The sequence below is a fragment of the Podarcis tiliguerta genome (assembly GCF_965153285.1).
Source record: "Podarcis tiliguerta genome assembly, chromosome: 10".
Lineage (NCBI taxonomy): Eukaryota > Metazoa > Chordata > Lepidosauria > Squamata > Lacertidae > Podarcis > Podarcis tiliguerta.
This window is the reverse complement of record NC_139543.1, coordinates 60,939,137-60,963,646: the sequence shown is the minus strand read 5'-3', so window position 1 is coordinate 60,963,646 and position 24,510 is coordinate 60,939,137. Positions and strand designations below refer to the sequence as shown.

Here is a 24,510-nt window from a genome sequence, read left to right as displayed (position 1 = left end):
TTGAATGCCTGTTTCTCAAAATATGCATTTTAGGTTCGACAAAAGCCATCAGCTGCTCAGAATTTCATTGAGGACATAGTTAAACTCATCAACGGAAGATACAAAGGCCTTTCAGGTGAACTTTGTAATGAAAATGAGTGCTGACTTCTTAAAGCACGATAGCATCTGTAGGAGACCACCCCTTGTAAGGTAGCGCTCCCAAGTCTTCCCAAGCCCTGCTTATGTACTGCATAGCTTGGAGCCCATTTGTTGATTTCATCGGTGTAAAATTATTTTGATACAGGAATTATCTACTGCTTTTCCCAGAAGGATGCTGAACAGGTTACTATGAATTTACAGAAGCTGGGGATTAAGGCAGGTGCCTACCATGCCAACATGGAACCCAAAGATAAGAGCAGAGTTCACAAGCGATGGTCTGCCAACGACATTCAGGTGAGCCGTGCAAGAACTCCATCACTTCCTCCATTCAACTTGCATCCCTCATGTCCTGATGATCCTCATTGCCTTTGTCTTTCAGGTGGTAGTGGCCACTGTTGCCTTTGGAATGGGAATCGACAAACCAGACGTGAGGTTTGTAATACACCATTCAATGAGCAAATCCATGGAGAACTATTACCAAGAGAGCGGGCGGGCAGGTATGTTCAACAGAGATGAGATTCTAGGTAGATGTATGTACTCTCATGTACCTATGCTTCTGATGGGGAGAAAGCAAAATCTGCTTCTTAATATTTCCTTCTAGGTCGGGATGACCAGAAAGCCGACTGCATCTTATATTACGGTTTTGGGGACATATTCAGAATCAGCACAATGGTGGTGATGGAAAACGTAGGGCAACAGAAATTGTACGACATGGTTTCATATTGCCACAACATGAGCAGGCAAGTGGTTTTGTCTGAGGTTGGCCTTTTTTTGTTTTAAGCTACTTTTTTCTCTTGAGTTTACTATAAAATGCAGTGTTGGCCAGGATGTTGAAGTTAGTATCCGAAAATACCAAGCCTCCAAATATATTATTTACTGTGATTTTTTTTTAAGGAAAGCAGGGTTGTGCAGTTGGTCTTGGGGTCTCCTTTTGCCCTGCGAGGTATCCTATGCTCTTTTGCTGTCTGCCAGTATATTGATATTTATATATATATATTTTAAAATTCTCAGTGGTCCAACAAAGTCTAAGTGGTTGCAGAAGAAATAACTTTTGCTATTTAATGTTTTGTGCTACTAGACTATGCTGCCCTGGGTAGGAAGAGCAGGATATAAATTTAATAAATGAAATGTTAATTTTATCTCTGTTTTGTTTTTGTTTTAAAAAACCCAAAAGTTAAATGCCAAGCACCATGTTTTCCCAGGTCAGCAAGGTCAAGCCCAGACCTATAGATGCCTGCCGCTGAGACTGGCTCCTTATTTCCAAAAACATGGTATTAAGAGTGCCAATGCTACATTTGCATCAGAACTGCCAGTATTTTGAAAAAAGCCAAACTCGATAGCAAGGAAACCTAATTTTTCCAGGGTGATGGGTTTCTTCAATTCAGAAAATACCCACCATGTTCACTTTTCATATTTTAGTAGCTGCAGAAATATTTCAGACATTTAAAAGAAATGACCACAGGCTTGCATGGGTTGTATCTATGTGTCCATTTACACTGTTGTTTCTCTCTGTAATCCCATATTAAGGGCTGTGCACAGAAAATTGGAATCTACTTCTCTTCTGTCAAGTAGTCTCTCTCTACTCAGAAATCTATATATTTCAAGTGCATGCTTAATGTCTGTAGTGAATTAAATTGCTGAAAGGCAGTGAGTACCAGAGAAATTAAGCTCCTATTCAAATTAATAGACTTTAATTTCAGTGAGACTTGTTTATCCCACATTCTTCCATCCATTCGGTTATTGAATACACCACATGTCTTACTTGCAATGTTTACTCTGCCAATTGTCTTATAGCCTTTCCATAGGAGCCACATGCGTTGGGTTGCATCCTAACCCCAGGTATTTGTACTTGCAGATGTCGCCGAGTTCTCATAGCACATCACTTTGACGAGGCCTGGGACTCCGCCAACTGCAACAAAATGTGTGATAACTGCTGCCGAGAAGAGTGTAAGTGAAAAAGATTTCAAACCAGGAAGGTTTGAAATAAACCAGACTGGCTCCCTCTTAGTGCAGCTCACCCTCAAGTGCGTTGCAAGGATTTGTGTTCTCCTGCGCCAGCTGCGCTGAGGAAGGCAATCGCTTTCTTGAGCATAAGCTACCCATGACTGGCTGTTGTTGCAGAACAGCAAGTGCCGTTTTCTTCAGCTGCATTGGTTTGCTTCAGACCACACCCACATGGGTGGGACTTAGTGTTCACACCAAGGAACAACTTGTACAGCTCTGTTATTAACTTACCTTTAACATGCATGCCAATGTTGGTTGGCCCAAGGAAGGCAAGTGTACAATGCTGAAGAGAGCCACATTCTTTCTACAGCCGTACCTTGGTTCTTGAACGCCTTGGTACTTGGAAGTTTTGGCTCCCAAACGCTGCAAACCTGGAAGTAAGTGTTCCGGTTTGCGAACGTTTTTCGGAAGCCGAACGTCCGACGCGGCTTCCGCTTGACTGCAGGAAGATCCTGCAGCCAATCGGAAGCTGTGCCTTGGTTTTCGAACTGTTTCAGGAGTCAAACGGACTCCTGGAATGGATTAAGTTCGAGAACCAAGGTTCCACTGTAATGCCCATGCTTTTTGTTTCCTTTAGCTTGGCTTCACCATTCACTGAGAAAGCTTTGCTAATGGCAGTAGGTACTCACATCCTCCAGCTATGGATTGAGAGGTTCAAAGCTAGAGATTTTTCATATGTGGAAGCCTGCCTGGGATAGGTTGAATTTGATGCCTGTTTTGGTCCCTCTAGTTCCTGCAGCTAACATTTTGTGTTTTTTTCCCATCTCTCCCCCCACCTGGTGACGCACAGCATTTGAGAAGATGGATGTGACAGGGCACTGCCGGGATCTTGTCAATATTTTAAAGCAAGTGGACCAAATGAGAGAGAAATTCACTCCTCTGAAGCTGATTGATGCCTGGTTAGGGAAGGGTTTGTCAAAACTGGGAGTAGATGTTGTTTCTCCCAAGCTTCCCCGTGATACACTGGAGAGAATTGTTGCCCATTTGATACTGCAGCAGTACCTGAAGTAAGTATTGAAACAGGAAGCCTATTTACATACCTCCATGCCTTGTATAACACCCTCCCCACCCCCGGAATTTTATTACAGCTAACCTGTGGCCCTATAGGTTTCGTTGGGCTCCAACACCCACCGGTCCTAACCGACATAGCCAATTGCTAGGAATGGCAGGATTTGTAGTTCCAGCAACATCTGGTGGAGCAAAGCTTAGCCCGCTCTGTTCTGTTAGCTCAATGTTAACTGTGCAAATTCACAGGAAAATATTTTATGGGGCACTAGGCTTAGCAATAGACCCCCAAATATAGTGGATGCTCCCCCATTCCAAAGCCAAAGATCCATAAAACATGAGCCTCATTTTTGCCGTGTTTCAGTCAAGTATTCCTTTTTTTAAAAAACTGCTCTACCTCTCCCCTTTCCATACACAAAGGCTTAATTTCTTTCAGGGAAGACTTCAGCTTCACAGCATTTGCTACAATATCCTACGTGAAGATAGGACCCAGAGCTGATCTTCTGAGAAACAAGACTCATGTTATCACGATGCCAGTGGTAATGAGCAAAAACAGTATTGCTAAGGTATCTATCATTATTATTATTATTATTATTATTATTATTATTATTACTGGTTTAATACTGTAAAAGACCCTGATGTTGGGAAAGATGGAGGGCACAAGGAGAAGGGGATGACAGAGGATGAGATGGTTAGACAGTGTTCTCGAAGCTACAAACATGAATCTGACCAAACTGCGGGTGGCAGTGGAAGACAGGAGTGCCTGGCGTGCTCTGGTCCATGGGGTCACGAAGAGTCGGACACGACTGAACGACTAAACAACAACAATACTGTGTTAGGCATCTGTTAACAGTAGCTTTGTCTTTACATGCTCATTCCCTTTTCTGATTTTCATGGGAACTTGTTTCATGTGTATTAGCAAGTGACGCAAATCACAGAGAGACAAATTAGAGCTTTAAAAGCTTTCTGTCCAAAATAATTCTGAGCAGGCAGGACACTATTTTTGTTAATGCTGACCGCCCTCCATGCAAGAGGGGTCAAACTATAGTTGAATGCTCCACAATAAAAAATAGGGTTTGTTGCTATGGCTGAAATTTTTCTTTAAGCAGTGACATTATGGACTTTACACGGTCTGTTTTGTTGTTGTTCTTTGTTGTTGTTTTGTACACCCACCTAGATCACTGTACTCTTTCCACTCACCCTTTGTTGGGCTTACTTGTGTGTGCTCTGTGCAGATAACTGTGAGTGCACTACATGAATGAGCAGTATAGTTGCTGTGAAACTATGTGGTGTCCACACTCCAATGTGACACTGCTCACAGAGCCCTGTTCTACCAAAGCGGAGCCATCAGGAGAAATAGGAGAAGCAGCAGGAGACAATAGGTGGCAGACAGGTAGAGCTTCATCAGTGCTAGGATGCCTGAAGACAAGGGAGATTAATAGCAGGGCTCTCAGGATGTCCCCGATGTCCAAGGGCAGATGGCCTTGCCGACCCCACCCCAAATTAGCCGCTCCTGCAAAATTTCAAAATCTAGTTTGAAGTCAGAGAGCATGCATGCTAACAAAAATTGTTTTGATTGTCAGGTCAAATCTCCATTATGCAACCTAGGAAGCTCATCCGGAAAGAAACCGAACGTTGCACGTAAAAAAAGGGGAAGTGAACCTAAACCGCCTCATTCAGAGAAACACATCCAAGCAAAAAAGATTAAAATGGAAGAGGAAGAGGATGACGACGATGACGACTTGCTGTTCATCGATGATTCCTAGAGTGTTTTGTTTGTATGTTACTTTTCAACTTCAGAATAAATTGGGAGCTGCAAGAAATGCCAAGCAGGCTGGAGAAGAGCAGGATTTGCCCCCAAGGCTGCTAGGCCCTCACTCATCACATCGCCAGGCTTCTGGCATTGTGCTGGTTTTTCTAGGTCTCCCTTATCCTAGCCCTTGTTTTGGATTATAACGCAAGCATGATGGCTGGCTGGGCAGGGAGGCAATGGGTAGGACTCTTGCTTTCCACCAGAAATATAAGGCAATATGACTTTGTTCTTAAAATCCATCATGTAACCTTCTTAAACTGCCTTGAATATCTTGTTCTGGGTCGTAATGTAAATACACATTCACCACAATTTATGGAATTTGTAAGGACTAATAAGATATTGCATGACTTTGCATACTCAAAAATGTTGTGTGTATATATGCTATGTATTAAAATGTTTTTTGTCCCACGAAGTTAGCCCTGCCTCTCCTGCTGTGATATGTGTGGACCAGCTTGATGGTTGGAGTGCCCACCTTAAAATAGTGGTTTTGTTATTCACTGCCACAATGTGGAGTGGGGAGAGAGACAAGAGAAGATTTGCCTGCATATGACATATGTGCAGACATGTCCAAAGTCTGTTTCGGGGACCTAATGGCAGTTCCGGCCCCTGTGGCAGTTTATTTCCTGGGATAAAATCCTAAAAAACCCTCAACAACTTCAATCCTTTAAAAAAAAAAAAAAGCTGAATAACTTCAAAAGGTTAACAACTTTGGTCAGCCCTCACGGCCCTTCACTTCATCAAATCTGGCCCTCTTTGAAAAAAGTTTGGACACCAATGAGTCATATGTTGTTTGTATAGCTATGGAACCCCCAAGTTTCACTGCACTCTTCAGCGCTAGCTAAAAACATTCTCGTTCAGGCAAGGGTACCATGATACTTAGAAAACTAAGGTAATTAGAATTGTCTTAGTATTTTAACTTTTGTATGTCTTAAAGTATGGTTGTGATTTTATTTTTTTACTGTTTTATCCTTTGTGAACTGCTTTGAATTTTTACAATCAAGTGGTGTATAATTTTTCTGAATAAGCCCATCAGCAGCTGGAGCATGATAGTGCTGTAGGTTAAACCACAGAGCCTAGGACTTGCCGATCAGAAGGTCGGCGGTTTGAATCCCCGCGACGGGGTGAGCTCCCATTGCTCGGTCCCTGCTCCTGCCAACGTAGCAGTTCAAAAGCACGTCAAAGTGCAAGTAGATAAATAGGCACCACCCCGGTGGGAAGGTAAACAGCGTTTCCGTGCGCTGCTCTGGTTCGCCAGAAGCGGTTTAGTCATGCTGGCCACATGACCCAGAAGCTGTACGCTGGCTCCCTCGGCCAATAAAGCAAGATGAGCGCCGCAACCCCAGAGTCGGCCACGACGACCTGATGGTCAGGGGTCCCTTTACCTTTAATTCAAAAGCAGGGAATTGGTACCTGCAAGGGCATAAATGTCTCTGCCATGCCCCGTTTGTCAATTCTAGTGCTATGTTTTTGGCCACAGTGAACTGAATGAACCTTGGGCTGTTTCCAGAGGCAGCTATATTGTAAAACCTGGTGACAAACTGTAATAGAGGCAAAGTGCATAGTGGGAACCTAACTACTTCCAATGAAGCAGAACAGTTACTCTTTTTAAAGTGACCTTCATTGGGTAGCTTCTTCTCCCAAGCAAGGTTACTTGACCAACCCAGAACACTACAGTGCAATTCAAGTTATGGGAAGATTTTATTTTTTCAAAATAAAAATACATTTTAAATTGTCATCCCAGCATTACCCAGGTCCTGAAATTTTATTTTGAAAGCTGACGAATCAACAGGTTCTCTCACTTACCATTTACATATCCTAGAACTCTACTGAGCAGACCCTGAGGAACCCTCCTCACAGACCTATGTTTAGTTCTGTATCACTGGCTGCAGTGTTCCAGTATTCATGCCTCCCAGGGGGTAGGGATAAAGCCCATCTGTGTATAAGTGAAAGTGGCCTCCAGCATAGTTAGAAAAATAATTTAAAGAAGCAAATAGATAATCACAATCCAAAGTTTCAGCACTTCCAAACTTTTTTTTTTTTTTTGGGTGGGGAGAAAGAGAGAAATTAGCACTGCTGTTTTTTTAAAAAGCATTTCAGAATGCTAAACTTTGGTAAAATTATGCGTATAATTTTTAAACTGCAAATAATTTAATCTTTTATTTTAACATCTGTTTATATAAACTGCTTTTGCATGCTGCAAGTAAAATACAAAACATTCAATATGTAAGTCCCGCTGAACCTTATATTGCACAAGAGGTGGCTTAACCTTATCAGGTTGAACCTTACGATGCCTCATCTTAAGTCTGTACTAGATAATACACTTCCCCACAGTTCAGTGCTTGAATGTTGGTAGACCATGTTTAGCAGCAAAGCCTGAAAACACCCACAACCATGGTTTTTAAGGAAATTACAATCATCTATCCTTAAGTGTGTAGTCTGCCTAGGGGAACCTAATCTCTTTTTTTATTTTTAAAAAAGTCGTCACGGACACTTTTTTATGTTCAGTCAAAGTAATCCTCTATGTCTATCCTCGGATCCAAAAGATCTTCCCCATAGCGTGACAGATCCATTTGGTTGAGAATCAGGTTTTCAAAGGTTTCTTCTAGGTCTGTTTCTCCAATCAATACTGCTCCCAGCATGCGCCCATTCTGCATCACGACTTTGACGTACTCCTGCCCTTTAGTGCACCTGAGCATCAGTTCATGGTCTGAGCCCAAGCCTTGCGCGTTATACTTTCCCAGCAGCACCACCTGGGGGAATGGGAAAAAAATAAGTTGTAGTCTTGAGAGTCCAAGTAGTGCAGAAGAGAGCCCTCTGCCTTAATCTAGTTACTCTAGTACTGACTTGCTTTGGGTCTGCCTTGAGAGTAGCCTCTACATCTTTTACAAAGGAAGCTCCATGTGGTGAAATTAGGTTTTAGCTACATAAATGCACTCTTGAGATTTGCTATCATGAGGACTGGAGTTGTGCAAATTTCCCAAGTGAGACAGTGATACAGCACCCACAAATCATGGCCTACCTATGGAAATCTAAACCTACTTCTATTGAAGATATTAGTAGGGCAATTTACAATCATACCTGCAGTAAATAATTGCAATGATTTTGGAAATGGAAGAATCTGGATTACAGTGTTTGAGGCAAGCTGTATGAAGACACTTCAAGGGTAATAACTGGTAGAGACTACTCTGCATTTATGAATTCCTAAACATGGTAAGTTCTGTGCTAACCAGACACTGCTGCTTATGGATGGATTTCCTTGAGCTAAGTTACTCATTTTGTAGGATCATATACTGCACTGACAGAAAGCAGTCTCTGGACATCTTGCAGACCAGTATTTTACTCTGAAACAGTGTGTGCTACATGGCGCTGTGGGTTAAACCACAGAACCTAGGACTTGCAGATCAGAAGGTCGGAGGTTCGAATCCCCGTGACGGGGTGAGCTCCCATTGCTCGGTCCCAGCTCCTGCCAGCCTAGCAGTTCAAAAGCACGTCAAAGTGCAAGTAGATAAATAGGTACCGCTCCAGTGGGAAGGTAAACAGCGTTTCCGTGTGCTGCTCTGGTTCGCCAGAAGCGGCTTAGTCATGCTGGCCACATGACCCAGAAGCTGTACGGCGGCTCCCTCGGCCAATAAAGCGAGATGAGCGCTGCAACCCCAGAGTCGGTCACGACTGAACCTAATGGTCAGGGGTCGCTTTACCTTTACCTTTACATGCTGGGTGGGGGGGAAGTAAGCCAGTTAGTGTGCTGCTCATCAGTGCAGAGAGAAAGCTAGGTGTGGTAGCATTCTGCAGAATTAAAATGGAATCCCTTGCAATCAAGCCATTCCAAAACAGTGAATCATTGCAGTCGTTTATACACAGTTCATTACCTTGTAATTGAAAAACTTTGTCACATGAGCAAAGAGTTCAAAGCAAAAGTCCATGTCTGTAGGTTCCCCTAAAGTATCAGCAGCCATACATTTTGCAGCATACCATCCCATCTGCCTAGCCTGGGTCCAAAGCCTCATCTGAAAAAAAGAAGGATCTGGGAATCAATGCACCGAGATTGCAAGCAAGCGTTTTAGAACAATGAGCATGTTTCCCTGGAGCCCAATCTCAAGTGCTCAGCTTATCAGAGAGCTACTATAAAGTATGGCCCTTGCTAAAAACATGGGAAGCATTGATAGTTACCCTTATATGTGGGATCCACAAAAAAAACAAAAACCATCACTGCCTGAAGTGATCCTGTTTGTCATGCCTTTCCCAGGATATTCAAATAAATAATCATCCTATTCCTCTTCACTTCCAATTTTCCAGCCCCAAGGACACATGGAAGATGAATGAAGATTGTAGATTGGCAGACAACAGATGGCTGGAATAGGAGTTTCTGCAGGTGGCTGTAGAAGCCGCTACAACAAATTGCTGCTACAGTCACCAGGAGACTTCTGGCAGCTTGAGATACTTTATTTAGTATCCTCTGCAAACTGGGGCAAAGTCCTTTGGCCGGCTGTGGATTTGGCCACCAATTCCTCCCCTAAATTTGATACTTAGGGGATCGAGGTGGGTCGGGACTGCTGATTCTCTTAGATTTATCAGCAGCCTTTGATATGGTCGATCATGGTCTTTTAGACCACCGCCTCACTGATGTGGGGATACAGGGCATAGCCCATAAATGGCTGTGCTCTTTTATCTCTGGTCTCAGAGATAAAAGAGCACAGAGGATGGCACTTTAAAGCCCTTCACGGCCTAGGACCCTCGTACCTACGAGACCGCCTCTCCTGGTATGCCCCACGGAGGACCTTATGGTAACACCCTAGAGGTCCCAGGCCCTAAGGAAGTTAGATTAGCCTCAACCAGAGCCAGGGCCTTCTCAACACTGGCTCCGGCCTGGTGGAACGCTTTGCCTCATGAGACCACGGTCCTGCAGGATCTGATTTCTTTCCGCAGGGCCTGTAAGACAGAATTGTTCCACCTGGCCTTTGGCTTAGAATCAGTTTGATTCCCTCCCCCTCTTTCTTTTTCCTTTCTCTTCCTTTGAAGAGATTGCACCCTAATGTTTTAATGTTGTATCTTAATCTTTTAAATTGTATTTTAATCAACTTGTTTTTATTATTGGTTGTTAGCCGCCCTGAGCCCAGTCTTGGCTGGGGAGGGAGGGGTATAAATCTAAATTTATTAATAATAATATTTAAGGCAGGTGTTCATTCCCTTCTGTTCTGTCATTTAACTGAACTGCCAGATGTACAATGTGTTTAGGACAACAGAAGAAAGCCCAGGCTAATTATATACCGGTAATACACTGATGGGATTAAATTACCCTGAGGAAATCTCGTTAAAGCTACACAGGGATCACCATCTATATTTGCCTTACCTGCTGCCAAACTGGACTAGGCTCCCATGACGTAGTACAGATGTCCCCTGCCGCATAGATATCTGGTAGAGAAGTGTGCATGTATTTGTCCACTGTCAGACCCCCATCTTCACCTAGAACAAACTAAACATTTAAGAGGTAAATGCAGATTTCTGCAAAATGGTGGGTGGCTGGAAGACAAAACTTTGCTGGTCTTAATAAGAACTGAGGTTGGGGGCTCGTATGTGTCTTTTAAGGGTATTGTTATGAAGAAGCCACACCCTTTGGCCCATCCCAATTTAGCTATCGGTATCCCAGTCCTTAGAGCTGCCGCGCTTGGAAAGATCTCAAGTCTCTGGCCGCACATCCTGTCCAGTCATGGACTCTTGAGACAAAGATTAAATGTAAGGTATTGCTTGTGTTTAGAATAGATTTATGAAAGATTTAGAGAACTTATTGATTAGAATATTTGTATGTGATTGTATGGGGAAAATACGGAATAACAGATACAATTTTGCTTCAAATGTATATAGGAAGTGCAGCGTAAGCGATGGAAGCCAATCAATGAAATTTTATTATTGAGATCTTTGTAGAATAAATTTGGAAGAAATTCTTCCAATTTTTCTTCTTCTTTTTCTCCTTATTTTTTCTTTTTCTTTTCTTCCTTTTTCCTTTTTGTTCTTTTTTTATATATGTGTGCTTATCTGAAATATATATGTATGTATGTATTTGCAGTATTTTCCTTGTATTTTGTAATAATTATGTTAAATAAATTTATTTTTAAAAAGGACTCTTAACTGCCCCAAATATTCAGACCGCAGTTTGACAAACAAGAGGCAGGGCTTACTAGCGCCCACACTGCAGGAAAGACACAGAACTTCGAGTCTAAAGGTGGTGCTACAAGCAAAGATTTCCCCAACGCAGACTCCCAGAATGAGGGGGTTTGTTAAGTTCCACATGCTGCCCTCTGGGTCTCAGTTGGCAGAGCACAAGACTCTTAATCTCAGGGTCATGGCTTCAACCTCTACATTAGACAAGAGAGTCCTGTATTGTGTGGGGTTGGACTAGATGACCCTTGGTCCCTTCCAACTCTATAAGTCTATGATCCCACAGGACTCTACTCAAGCCAGAGCCCTCACCAGCCCTATTTCATACCCTTCTTGAATGTTCTGGCCTGGCTGGAATGTGTCCTTCAACTCTGATAATGCCTCTAGCTTGCCAGAGGCTACAAATTGGGTGTGCAAGTGTGCAGAGAATCTAACTTATGGTAAAGGTAACGGGTAAAGGGACCCCTGATCATTAGGTCCCATCGTGACCGACTCTGGGGTTGGGGCGCTCATCTCGCTCTATTCGCCGAGAGAGCTGGTGTACAGCTTCCAGATCATGTGGCGAGCATGACTAAGCCACTTCTGGTGAACCAGGGCAGCGCACGGAAACGCCGTTTACCTTCCTGCCGGAGCGGTACCTATTTATCTACTTGCACTTTGACGTGCTTTTGAACTGCTAGGTTGGCAGGAGCAGGGACTGAGCAATGGGAGCTCACCCCGTCACGGGGATTAGAACTGCCGACCTTCTGATCGGCAAGTCATAGGCTCAGTGGTTTAACCCACAGCGCCACCCGCATCCCTTTAACCTATGGTACAAAAATAAAGAGGTTTTTTCTGTTGCTCAACCCAATTCTGGCATGTGGCCCTCAGACGACTTTCCAGAAGGGAATGTGGCCCTTGGGTGTGGAAAGATTCCCCTCTCTGTTACACTGATATTCCGTACTAGGAAATGGGTGCTAGTAATGGAGCTAAAAGGAAAACACAGCAAGCCAGACTCTACAAGATATGGGGATCCTCTTAAACTGCATAGCATTTCATTCATTCGGTTCAAATTAAGGTACCCATAAACGGCATACTGCACAGCTCAATATCTCAGGGGACTTACCCACCCCAAATTTTATATTAATAGTACTTTAAATGGGTTGGCCCTTTTTGTATCCTTAAAAGCCTTGTATAGAAAAACAATTTCATATTCTCAATGTTAATCCTTACATTATTGCCGTCAAGGAACGGCTGGACATTTGGAACAACCCCGGTCGCACTGACAATGAAGTCGCAGCCATATATCTTCCCGCTGGTCAACTCGACATACACCGGCCACCTCTCTGGAAGAATGGAAGTTCAGGCATGTGAACACACACAGACCAGGTTATGTGGATTAGGCACAGAATCAGAAGTTTCCAGGTGTTAAGATTCAATTTGTTCCTCCACTAGGATTGCCCTGGATTGCAAGCAGGGGGAGCTATCTTCTAGTGGCCCCCTAGAGCCTCCTTAAGATGATATACCGTATTTTTCGCCCTATAGGACGCACCTTTCCCCCTCCAAAAATGAAGGGGAAATGTGTGTGCGTCCTATGGGGCGAATGCAGGCTTCAGGAAGCTATCCGCAAGCCTTGCGAGCAGCAGCCTGTAGCCCGAAGCCCGGAGCGCGCCCCAGAGCACGCCCTGTGCTTCGCGCAGATGTCCACAAGCCTTGCGAGCCTGGCGGGAGTTCCCGCGACCTTGCAAGGCTTGCGGGCAGCAGCCTGCAGCCCGAAGCATGGGGCACTTGGGAGAGCGACAGTTGGACACCAGGGATGAGGAACCTCTTTCACCCTGAGGGTCATGCACCTGCCAGGTGGGGCCAAGCACAAATGGGAGAGGAGTTTGTAAGCCATGCTTTCATTCTGCAAATAAGACCCTGAGCTGTCCTGCACTCTCTCTCTCTCTATATATATAATTATTAAATATATATATTATCTCAAGGAAGATAGATAGATGATAGATACAATTAAATTAAATTTTCTGTTTTACAATTTAAAATATTCATTTTACATCCTTAAGATATCAGTGACCTCCCTTCTTCTCTGTCCATGGTTCATTTTACATATCATAAATCCCTGCATAATTTACAAAAAAATATACCAGTCAGTATTCCATTACTGAATCCATCAAAACTTATTTACACTGTTGAATTTATCTTGCTGCTGCCAGCGTTTTCAGCTGTAAACAATTATTTTCCATATATTCAATAAACGTTTTCCAATCTTCTCTAAACATATGTTCTTCATGTTCTCTTATTCTATATGTTAAGTCTGCGAGTTGTGCATATTTTGTCAACTTGAGTTGCCATTCTTCTTTGGTTGGGACCTCGCTCGTTTTCCATTTCTGGGCTAACAAAACACGGGCCGCAGTAGTTGCATACATTTTTTAAAAAAGTCTTGCACTCTTCTTGACACACTGTTTACCTTCATCCATTTCTGCATTCCTCTCGTCTGGCTGAACTCTGGGGAAAGCCAGAGACACCTTCTCTGACTGCTGGAACTCTTCCCGGAGATAGATCTTCTTCACTTCGCAAAGGCTTTCAATGTGAACTTTGTGGGACAGCTGAAAGATAACAAGTAATTCCATTTGATAACACCATTCCTACTTAAGTTATGTGCGACTCCTACAGTGTGAGCCTTAACAAACTCATTTGTTTTGTGCCAAATTTTATTAACGTTTTTGATGCTCTACTTTCTGGTCAATTCAGCTTGCTGCAAACTTTCAAGTGATTTTTATGGTGTGATCTGGCACGGTATTAGTTACAAGCTTCTATTCTGAAAACTTTCTTGGCGTATTGCAGGGGTCTGCAACCTTTAAGACAAAAAGAGCCACTTGGACCCGTTTCCGAAGAAAAAAAAACTGGGAGCCGCAAAACTCGTCATTATAAAAATTATAAAATTATAAAACTTTTTTTTATTATTTCTTTGTTTGACCCCTCAGAATTACTCCTCCTCATAGAAATAAACGTTAAATTAACAAGTTACCTTTGTGTGTGTGTGTGTTCTTCACTCCCCTTCAAAACAGTGACCAGCCTACATGCCCCTTTCAATGCAGTGACCAGCGTACATGCCCCTTACAATGTAGCGGGCGGGAAGGTGACGTCGGGGCGGTGCGTGACTAACGCACGCACCGCCCCCATGTGACGTCACAGCCAGTACAGCGCCCGCCACAGTGGGGAGTGTCGGGGCACACAATGCGCCTCCTCCCCTCGCTAGTATCCGCCCCGGAGCCGCGGCAAAGGTGTAAAACAGCCACATGCGGCTCCGGAGCTGTGGGTTGCAGACCCCTGGCGTATTGGATTTAAAAGTTGTCTTCTTAATGTTACTTATTACCCACTATGTAGGAAAACTGCCTCATGAGGGCTATGCCCTAAAAGTCACTCTGCAAATCCCTAAGAAAGTACTAAATAATTAAGAGGTCTGGATAAACTTCTCTGTGGCTCCTGTCCAAAAATGTATCTCCGTTGAGTCCTGGTTGATCGTGCCTCTAAATCAAGGAGGGAGCCTAGGAAGCAGACTCCCCTCTTCAGACATAATTGACCAAGGTATAGATAGCCAGCAGGAATGAAGCAGTAGGGCCAGGGTCTCACTGCCTCCCAGTGACGATTGCTTTTTAAAATACAGTGGTGCCCCGCAAGACGAATGCCTCGCAAGACGGAAAACCCGCTAGACGAAAGGGTTTTCCGTTTTGGAGGTGCTTCGCAAAACGAATCTGCTATGGGCTTGCTTCGCAAGACGAAAATGTCTTGTGAGTTCCTGCGATTTTTTTTCACTCCCCACCCCCTTTTTCTAAGGCACTAAGCTGCTAATAGCCTTTTAGCAGCTAATCCGCTAATCCCTTAAGCCTTTAATAGCCACTAATAGCCGCTAAACCGCTAATAGCGCTAATCCGCTAATGGGGTTGCTTCGCAAGACAAAAAAACCGCTAGACGAAGAGACTCGCGGAACGGATTCTTTTCGTCTTGCGAGGCACCACTGTATATAGTTTTATTAATTTCCAATATATAACAATTACAAAAAAGAGGCAAAATCTAGTTCATCTTGCCAAAGTCCAATCTGTGAATTTGGTAGTTGCCATTCTTCAGAGTTATCAGTAAAGTATTCTATTTTACCTTTATAACAAAGGTCAGATTGCCCTTCTTTAAAATGAGTAAGAAGCCCATACTTGGGGTGCATTCTGCATGTTGACTTGTAATGTATCTCATTTCTGTAAACACCCTCGGCCAGAAGGGCTTTATATTAAGCTCCTGATTGTTAATGGGGCACAGGGGAACACCCGAAGGGGGCTTAGGAGAAGCAGCCATACCTCTTTTGCTCCCTTAAGACATAAGCCTTCGTGCCAGTCAGGGCCTAAGGCGCTGCCAATTTCCCCAGGGTTTGCTGCAGCACTTTGTTCTATCTCACTTCCTGGGGGACAAGGAAGAAAGAGATAAGGACATATGCTATAGAGGAAGTACAGGCAGCCTATATATTTTCTGGGTACAAAGACAATACGGCCTCTCTTCAGCCGGGCAGGGTTAATAATAATAATAATAATAATAATAATAATTTTATGTATATACCACCCATTTGACTGGGTTGCCCCAGATGAGGTCTTTACAAGGTCCTTCTTCTGTGCAAGGTCCTTCTGTACTTCTGTTTTTTAAAAAATATTTTTATTAGCAATTTCAGCATAACGGATTATCAAACCGTATAATCGCATACATTATTTCCCCCCTTTCCTTCCCTCTCTTCCTCCCCCCCCCCACCAGAGACTTCCCTCAGGTCCTCTCTCTGATTTCTCAGCACATTTTATTCTCTGCATGTTATAAAATTGTACGTATCCTTACATTATCTTTCTAACATGACAAGGAGTCCAGTTCATTTTGTTGTCTTTTTAGATAATTTGTAAAAAGCTCCCATTCTCCCTTAAAGTCACAGTTGTCCTTGCCCCGCAATTTATATGTCAATTTAGCCAACTCTGCATAGCTCATCAATTTTTCTTGCCATTGTTCTTTCGTTGGGATTGCCTCATTCTTCCATCCTTGTGCTATCAAGACTTGCCGCTGTTGTATCATACATAAATAATTTTTTTGTTTTCCTTGGCAGGTCTTGTCCTACAATTCCAGGTCCTTTTTACTTCTTATTTAGTCATGCTGGCCACATGACCTGGAAAGCTGTCTGTGGACAAACGCTGGCTCCCTCGGCCTAAAAGTGAGATGAGCGCTGCAACCCCATAGTCGCCTCTGACTGGACTTAACCGTCCAGGGATCCTTTACCTTCACTTATTACGAGTGCAACCCAACTTCCCACCCTGTTCTTGCAGCAGCTATTCTCACTCCACAAACTCAGCCCCAACACTACCTCATCTCTTACAGTTTGCAAATATTTGAAGTGTGCAGGGTTGGGCCGATGCAACGGTTTTCATACAATATAAGCCAATATACAAGCAAGAGCCACTTTATAATGCCCGAGATGCTCTACACTACCTGGTATTCCTTAAAAAAAATAAAAATATTTATTTCATTTTTCACAAATACAAAAAAATTAAAAAACAAAATACAATGGAATAGAAAAGAAAAAAAGATTTTTAAAAAACAGAATAGAAAAAAAGACAAAATAGAACAAAAAATACATAGGAGAACCCCCACCCCACCCCACCAATAAAAAAACTGCAAAGAACAAAGACATTTAAAAAAGAAAACACTTCCATTTTTCAAAATTCCATCCTTCTGTAACTTATTTCCTCGACCTCCTCCCACCTCCCTTTTTGTATTCCAATTATTAATTAGATAAGCAAATTATTTCCATCTTTTCACTGTTTACTCACTTATTTATCTTTATCCTTTTAAACCTTATCCTCCCATCAACCATCTAAAAAATTATCTATACTCCAATCTAATAAAGAGAGAAAAGAAAAAACCCTTAAGTCTTACACCCTTAAATCCTAATGTCCCAAATCCTTATCATATTTCCACTAAAGTCCAATAAGTTCCTTCCACCATCTCCCCACATTCCTTAATTATGCAATTTAATACTAAATGCTGTTTTAGACAATTCCCAATTTTTCCCCACCATCTCTTCCCCCTTACAGTACCTGGTATTTCACCTGCCGTCGTATATTTTGTTCTTTTACAAGCGATCGGAGGCTCCGGTTTCACGGCACTCAGCTTTGGGATCAGGAACTCAGCAGCTCCTGCATCAAAGAAAGTATTCCCAATCGCTTTGTCTTTGATGGCCCAGATGACTTCGCAACCTTCGATTTCGTACCTAAAAAGAGTTTTGTTATTATTTTTAAGCTATTTTGTTTCTGGTGTGTTACTGTAATTAAGGGGGGGGGGTTAAAAAAGAAAAGAAAAAAGTTTCAAAAGCAACCTGGTTTACATGTCATTATTTTTCACATGAACAAGCAGTGGCTAGTGATTACTCCTGAAATCACAGGTATTTTGCTCCTCCTCCACTGCTGCTACGTTGCTAGGAAATAAGTCACGGCCTGGATTGGTGTGTCATCCAAACCTGGCCTCCAAATTTGTTTCTCTCCATACAAACTATAAAATTCTAAGCCAAGAGAAACCCTAGCTTCCACTCGTGGTTTGTTTTGGAGAGGGACAAGCCACGAAGCCGGTGTTTGGACAAGTGAAAAAACACCCCAAAGACCATGGCTTGTTTCCTTGCAGGAACAGGCATGGAGCAAAGTGGCCATGATTTCAGCACTGCTACTTCACATTAAATCATAGTTCATTTTAACTACGGTTTAATGTGACGTGCAAACCTGGCAAATTTTTAAAAAAATAACTGTTACGTTCTCACACTGCATTCAGCGTTCCAAAAAGGCATGGATGTACAATAGCAGCACAAATTAGATCTATAGCTAAGATAGTAGTAGTAGCAGTAATAGTAGTAGTAGTAGTAGTAATAATAATAATAACAACAACAACAACAACAACAATCTATTATTTATACCCTGCCCATCTGGCTCTGTTTCCCCAGCCACTCTGGGCGGCTCCCAGCAGAATAATAAAAATAATAAAGCTCTTAGCTTCACTTATTCTTCAAAAGAAGGAAGATTTACGTACACTAATTCCAGGGCAATTCCACCATTTCCCACAATGGTTATTCTTTTTGCTCTTGCCAGATGTTTCTGAAATTCCTGCACTTGACACAGAGACAGACAGAGAGATCATTATAGTAACATAAGAAGCTGCCTTCTACTGAGTGATGCAGTTGGCCTGTCAAGCTCAGGATCATCAACCTTGACTGGGAGTGACTCTCCAGGGTTATGAACTACAGCCTCTTCTGGTCCCACAGGAGTTGCCAGGAACTGAACCCAGGACATACTACGTACAAAGTAGATGCTGTACCATTGAACTGTGGCCCTTCCTCTGTTATTGCAACAGAGCTGACCCCATTTGACCCCAAAACAAACCAAATTTAATTACCAGTTAAAACAAAGAGGGAGGGGCACTACTCGGCTCCCTATTTGGGGGCAATATAGCTCTCTGCTTTTAAAATCTGAGCTCCCTTCCACTCCCCTGCAAGACTATATAGCTGAATAAAAGCAGACCTATCTATCTATCTGCACTACAAGTATGTGCAAAATCTTCTTTTCTCTCTCTTGTGGTTGTCTTTCTTTCCACATTTTACATTTCTTTCCAATATTTCTGTTCCGTTAAGCAATGCTGCAGAACTCCCCTGCTTAGAAACGCCTGTCAGAGGTGTTCCCTTTTGACTTTTCGGAAGCTAGAGGAAACCCTCTCTCTTTTCCTGTGTTTCTGGGAGAATGACCCTGGCACACTCTTTGTGCTGCATGGTTATTTCTGGCTTAGACCTCACCAAATTTATAAATCTATGTCTGCGTCGGAGACTGCTGAAAGCACCCAACAAGCATTACCGCTGCGCTGTCTGTATCGCGGATTCCCAACACGAAGGGGTTTCTTTCAGTAATCAGCTTTGGCCTTGCTCCAGCACACAGACAAAGTTTTTCGTAGACATACTCCTGACCGGCTTCCGTGATTATTTTCTGCAACCATGTTATAAAATGGAAAAGAAAGAAGAGAAGGACATCTTTGAAGGGTCCAGTACAGCATGCCATTGATCCTTTTTTTTAAAAAAAACCATAGACTCATAGAATTGTACAGTTGGAAGGACCCAAGTTTCGCCATCCTCACTCTACATTAATTCAGAGTCATGGGTTCGAACCCCAGGTTGAGCAAAAGATTTACGCATTGCAGGAGGTTGAACTAGAAGACCCTTGTGGTCCCTTCCAACTCTACAGTTCTATGATGGGGCGGTTTCACATTGAAACAAGGAAGAACTGCCCCTGTCCTGTGCAGATCGGCTTCAATGCTTGTTGAGCTTAAGCAACAGAAACATTTGCGCACAGGAGAATGGAATGAGAGAAGCTAGGAAAAAAGAACCGGAAGCACATTTCCCACCTGTTCTCCAAAGAGCTCCAGAAAGAACAGTGAGAACTTCCTGCCTGCGACACCTTGCACCATTCCCCCTCTTGTAGTTCACCAGCAATCCCTCCAAAGCTACTTCTTCAGTAGGAAGTCTGCAAGCTAGCCGGCTTCCAATGCAGCTGGATGAGCAGACCCTTAAGATTTAGGCTGTCAATTCACACAGAGGAACACAAATAGGAAAACCTTCCTCTGGGTGGCAGTGTAGGATGTTCTCCAAAGCACTCTGCTATGCTCCTGGCTCCTAAGAGCTGGTTTGATGCAATAAAGTGGATCCCCTCCTCTCACTCAGACATCACTTGGGTATTAAAATTCAACAAGCGCTGTCTGGCATATCAACTGCTTCGCCAATATCTGCTCCCGACAACAGCAGTTTCTCACACCGCATCAAAGACCTGCTCTGGAAACCCCACCTTCAATTTCCTGGCCTGGGGCAGGGGTGGGCCTTGCCCCAATGTGCATGCATTAGTTTCTGCCACAACCAGGTTAATGTCTGCATGAAAAGTCAGCTCCCGTCTCATCTTTATGTTGTAAATCAGTGCATGTGTAAGTCCCACTGACAGGGCTATGTCCTAGTAGATTAGAATCACCTGACTCTACCGGTGCAGGAATATCTGGAGGTGACCGTGTTGGTCACCTAGTCTACAACATGAGACTTGATTTTTCATATCAAGACAGCTCCGCTCTCATCCTGGAAAGGGAAAGCCATTGTGTCCAGTTCTGGGCACCACAGTTCAAGAAGGACACTGACAAACTGGAACGTGTCCAGAGGAGGGCAACCAAAATGGTCAAAGGCCTGGAAACGATGCCTTATGAGGAACGGCTAAGGGAGCTGGGCATGTTTAGCCTGGAGAAGAGGAGGTTAAGGGGTGATATGATAGCCATGTTCAAATATATAAAAGGATGTCACATAGAGGAGGGAGAAAGGTTGTTTTCTGCTGCTCCAGAGAAGCGGACACGGAGCAATGGATCCAAACTACAAGAAAGAAGATTCCACCTAAACATTACAAAGAACTTCCTGACAGTAAGAGCTGTTCGACAGTGGAATTTGCTGCCAAGGAGTGTGGTGGAGTCTCCTTCTTTGGAGGCCTTTAAGCAGAGACTTGACAACCATATGTCAGGAGTGCTCTGATGGTGTTTCCTGCTTGGCAGGGGGTTGGACTCGATGGCCCTTGTGGTCTCTTCCAACTCTATGATTCTATGATTCTATGATTTCTCATTCCAGAAAAAGACAAAAGGATGAAGGGTCCTCTTACATGTTCTTCACTCTTCAGCTGTTTTACTCCAGACTGAATAACCTTAATGTTAGGGTAGCGCTTTTCTAAGATGCTGCTTGCTTGTTCTTCAACATCAAATTCTTCTAAAGTCCTGGAAACCTGTCAAAAACAAACAAACACAAAAAAATCTTTCAGGTGCAAGTCAACTTCCTAACCAAAATCTACTGATGCACAAATACTTCAAAGAACCCCTCAGGTTCTTGTCAACCCTAAAGGCAACCTTCATAGATGACACTCCCTCAGGTCTGGTTCGAAAACACACACACACACACACACACACACACTACCCAATAGCTGGACCAACAAGCTGCAACTGCAGTGGGATGCTGCTACTGATTACATGTTAACTGGGGAAATACAGGCTTTCCCAGTCCTAGATATTTGCAGGGACCTGCAAACAGCAGCAATAGCTGCAACGAAGAACACACACAAAAACATCCTTAAAGCCAATCTCATCCAGCATCCAGGGACCAACCAGCTCTTAATGGGAAGCCTGCAAGCAGGACGAAGTGCAACAATACTCTCCTCACCTGTGGTTCCCAACAATAGATATTAGAAGCATACTGCCTCCGACAATGAAAAGAGAACATAGCCATCATGGCTAGTGGCCAATGATAACTTTGTTCTCCATGGATTTGCCTTTGAAAGTGGTCCAAGTTGGTGGCCACTGGAACATCCAATGGGAGCAAATTTCCTACAGCTCATCTATGTGCCATGCAAAGAAGTACTTTCTTTGAATGGCCCTAAATCCTAGTATTAAAAGTGGGCACTACTACAGGAAAACTGGGCCTGCAGTGGCCATTGAAACAGGGTTACAACAGCAGAGTAGATTACTTCACCTTACCCCAAATCCCCAAGAAGCAATTAGTTCTGTCTCACCTGCTTGAAGTTCGTTACTGCTTTTATAAGAGGAGATGCGGTGACTAATAAAATATCATCAGAAGGAAACTCTGTAGCCAGCTGTTCAAAGGGGTAGAAAATATCAGAAGTTATTTTTAAAAGGAGCAACTCACACCTACATTCTTCCAAACAGACAATTATTTAAATTCATCTACCCCCCCTCCCCCAAATAACTGGTATTAGCATCCTACCTCTGAAACAGAGGTCCTATTTAGACACAGTGGGAAGTTTTTAGCTTTCTTACTGTTCAAGGAAAAAGCCTATGTTAAATCATGCTCTGCCATTAATTGGAACATGGCAGATCTTGTCCTAGGGACGGGGAATAGGTAGACTGCTGCTTAATCAAAGTTACACTAAAATGCTTGATTTATGCGTTGTTGCTTTTAATGGGGAACCGTGGGAAGCCACCTCGGAAGCTACGCACCGCATATCCATCTTCTCATTATACGTCTATGAAACAACCAGGAAGTTTCCGTAGGGAAAGGGCGTGGAAAGGAAAAGGCCAGAGGGCGCATGCGCAAATACGCAAGGTACTTCAGCCGCTCAGCAAACGTTGCTCCAGAAGGCGCATGCGCAGAGACCGCGTATATGGTTTCTGAGGCGCAGGGACAGTACGTTACCCGCTCAGCGCACGTCACTCCGGCAATGCCACCTCCCACCACAACGAAGCGGCTCCGCCGGGCAGCGAATTGGGGCGACTGGGCTGCCATAGCCGCGTCTCGGGCCTGCGAGGCTCCGGCCTCCTCCTCGTCTGGGCGACTCTTCACCTGCTTCGTTGGTGTAGCCTGGCTACGGGTCGCCGCGAGGCTCCTAAAACTTCCGTTTGGCGTTTCCCGCTTGAGGAGGCGTGACCAGAAGAACAGATACGACTCTCTGCTGCCCCCTATGGGCCATGCGTTTATATTACAACTAAAGGAGCGCAGAAGATTTATGGCTTGAAGCCAAAGGGAGATTTAAGGAACTGGACTTATTTATTTATTGACTTTGGAAGCCGAGCTTTGCATTGGATACGAAAATTGTCGCCAAGAGGAAAGCGTGGTTCTGAGCATAGGCTGAGTGCTGCAGATTTTATTTTTATTTTGCAATATATTGCTCACCTTTTTCTCCCAAGGAGATCAAAGTGGTGCTGGTGGTTCTCATTTAAAGGTAAAGGTACCCCTGCCCTTACGGGCCAGTCTTGACAGACTCTAGGGTTGTGCGCCCATCTCACTCAAAGAGGCCATGGGCCAGCGCTGTCCGAAGACACTTCCGGGTCACGTGGCCAGCGTGACATCGCAGCTCTGGCGAGCCAGAGCCGCACGCGGAAACGCCGTTTACCTTCCCGCCAGTAAGCGGTCCCTATTTATCTACTGGCACCCGGAGGTGCTTTCAAACTGCTAGGTTGGCAGGCGCTGGGACCGAACAGCGGGAGCGCACCCCGCCGCGGGGATTCGAACCGCCGACCTTTCGATCGGCAAGCCCTAGGCACTGAGGCTTTAACCCACAGCGCCACCCGCGTCCCCGGTTCTCATTTAATCCCCCACAATAACCCCGGTTTAGGCTGAGAGGCAGTGATTGTCCCAATGTCACTCAGTGGGTTGCATGGCTGAGTGGGGATTGGAACCCTGATTTCCCAAAGATTGATTAAGGGTTCTTCAGTTGCATGATGGCAAAATGTGCCAGAATCCTAAAGGGCAGGATGTGTTTGCATTCCCTTCTGCTGACGTTCACATGATTAGATCATGGGTAGGCAAACTAAGGCCCGGGGGCTGGATCCGGCCCAATCGCCTTCTAAATGGGGCCCGTGGACGGTCCAGGAATCAGCGTATAATGTGTCCTTTTATTTAAAACGCATCTCTGGATTATTTGTGCGGCCTGCCTGGTGTTTTTACATGACTAGAATGTGTGCTTTTATTTAAAATGCATCTCTGGGTTATTTGTGGGGCATAGAAATTCGTTCATTCCCCCCTCCCCCCCCAAATATTGTCTGGCCCCCCACAAGGTCTGAGGGACAGTGGACCGGCCCCCAGCTGAAAAAGTTTGCTGACTTCTGGATTAGATGAACCTTAGCAAATGCAGCCCAGAGTTCCTACCCCCACATTGCAGGGAAATAGATGTTGGAAAGACTGGCTTACATCAACCCTGCATTGTATATCAATTGGTTTTTTATCTCCTCGCTGCAGTTTCAGGGGGTAGATGGTCACATCCTATATTCATGATTTCCACATATCAAGAGGCAGGCTGAGATTGATAGCATTGCTTGCCTTGCATTTTCCCGCAAATGGGAAAACAGTACAAATTATCAGACTCATCCTCAGGATATCCTAGATCAAACTCTGCAAACCTGACACTCTAACCATTATGCAATTGGGCCCAAAGCTGCTTGGAAGGCAGAAGTCTGTCAGGGACAGCGTCTCATTTCATTTAACAGGAGAAGCTGCACTTTGAAGAATGTTCCCCTTCATTTATCTATTGGCAAGAGGATGCTGGAGTAAAATATTTAGATATGTACAATGGCGTTTAGTGTTAGTTGGGAAAGAAAAATAGGTAAATAAAAAATATAATTCCCTGTATGCCAAGATCCAGGTTTGGTGAGAGAAACCCCGTAAAGATTTAAAACAACAAGACATGCATTATTCCAAACAGACCACAAGTCTCTAAAGAAAACTTGCCCAGTAGAGGCAGAAGTTTTTACTTTTCAGAGGTGGGCGAGTGGAAAACAATATCAGGAAATGAGTTATGGCCCTGGAAGCGACAGCTGTTAGTCATAAATGGCTT

The 24,510-nt window shown here is 43.9% G+C and overlaps 2 protein-coding genes across 4 annotated transcripts in view; one reads left to right on the top strand and one right to left on the bottom strand.

Annotated features, from left to right (window-relative positions):
• Positions 1-5,369, top strand: part of RECQL (RecQ like helicase) — a 64,182-nt gene extending 58,813 nt beyond the window's left edge. For both annotated transcript variants that reach the window (XM_083402049.1, XM_083402048.1), the window contains exons 8-15: positions 34-115; positions 284-432; positions 518-635; positions 740-878; positions 1,994-2,085; positions 2,933-3,149; positions 3,584-3,713; positions 4,731-5,369. In XM_083402049.1, the coding sequence (XP_083258175.1) occupies positions 34-115; positions 284-432; positions 518-635; positions 740-878; positions 1,994-2,085; positions 2,933-3,149; positions 3,584-3,713; positions 4,731-4,913 (1,110 nt within the window). In that variant the 3' untranslated portion in view covers positions 4,914-5,369. The remainder of the gene's footprint in view (positions 1-33; positions 116-283; positions 433-517; positions 636-739; positions 879-1,993; positions 2,086-2,932; positions 3,150-3,583; positions 3,714-4,730) is intronic.
• Positions 5,370-6,639: 1,270 nt separating this feature from the next.
• PYROXD1 (pyridine nucleotide-disulphide oxidoreductase domain 1) lies at positions 6,640-22,735 on the bottom strand. 2 transcript variants are annotated; one of them, XM_083402220.1, is made up of 12 exons: positions 22,374-22,735; positions 21,733-21,813; positions 20,833-20,952; positions 19,009-19,137; positions 18,194-18,267; positions 17,227-17,387; positions 15,445-15,545; positions 13,563-13,701; positions 12,329-12,441; positions 10,311-10,433; positions 8,830-8,967; positions 6,640-7,710 (listed from the first exon to the last, which is right to left on the bottom strand). In XM_083402220.1, exons 1-12 carry the CDS (start codon positions 22,461-22,463, stop codon positions 7,462-7,464), a joined length of 1,518 nt encoding a protein of 505 aa, XP_083258346.1. In that variant the 5' UTR covers positions 22,464-22,735; the 3' UTR covers positions 6,640-7,461. The 2 variants fall into 2 exon arrangements, with proteins under 2 accessions (XP_083258346.1, XP_083258345.1); XM_083402219.1 differs by having other exon boundaries at positions 17,215-17,387; positions 22,374-22,730.
• Positions 22,736-24,510: the final 1,775 nt, after the last annotated feature.

Excerpts from the sequence above, each read along its gene's own strand:
- PYROXD1 (XM_083402219.1), bottom strand. The coding sequence starts at position 22,463 with ATGGCAGCCCAGTCGCCCCAATTCGCTGCCCGGCGGAGCCGCTTCGTT. Across the intron at positions 20,953-21,732 it reads CAGTAACGAACTTCAAGCAG|GTTTCCAGGACTTTAGAAGA; the intron begins GTGAGACAGAAC and ends TGTTTTTGACAG. Across the intron at positions 8,968-10,310 it reads CTAGTCCAGTTTGGCAGCAG|ATGAGGCTTTGGACCCAGGC; the intron begins GTAAGGCAAATA and ends TCTTTTTTTCAG.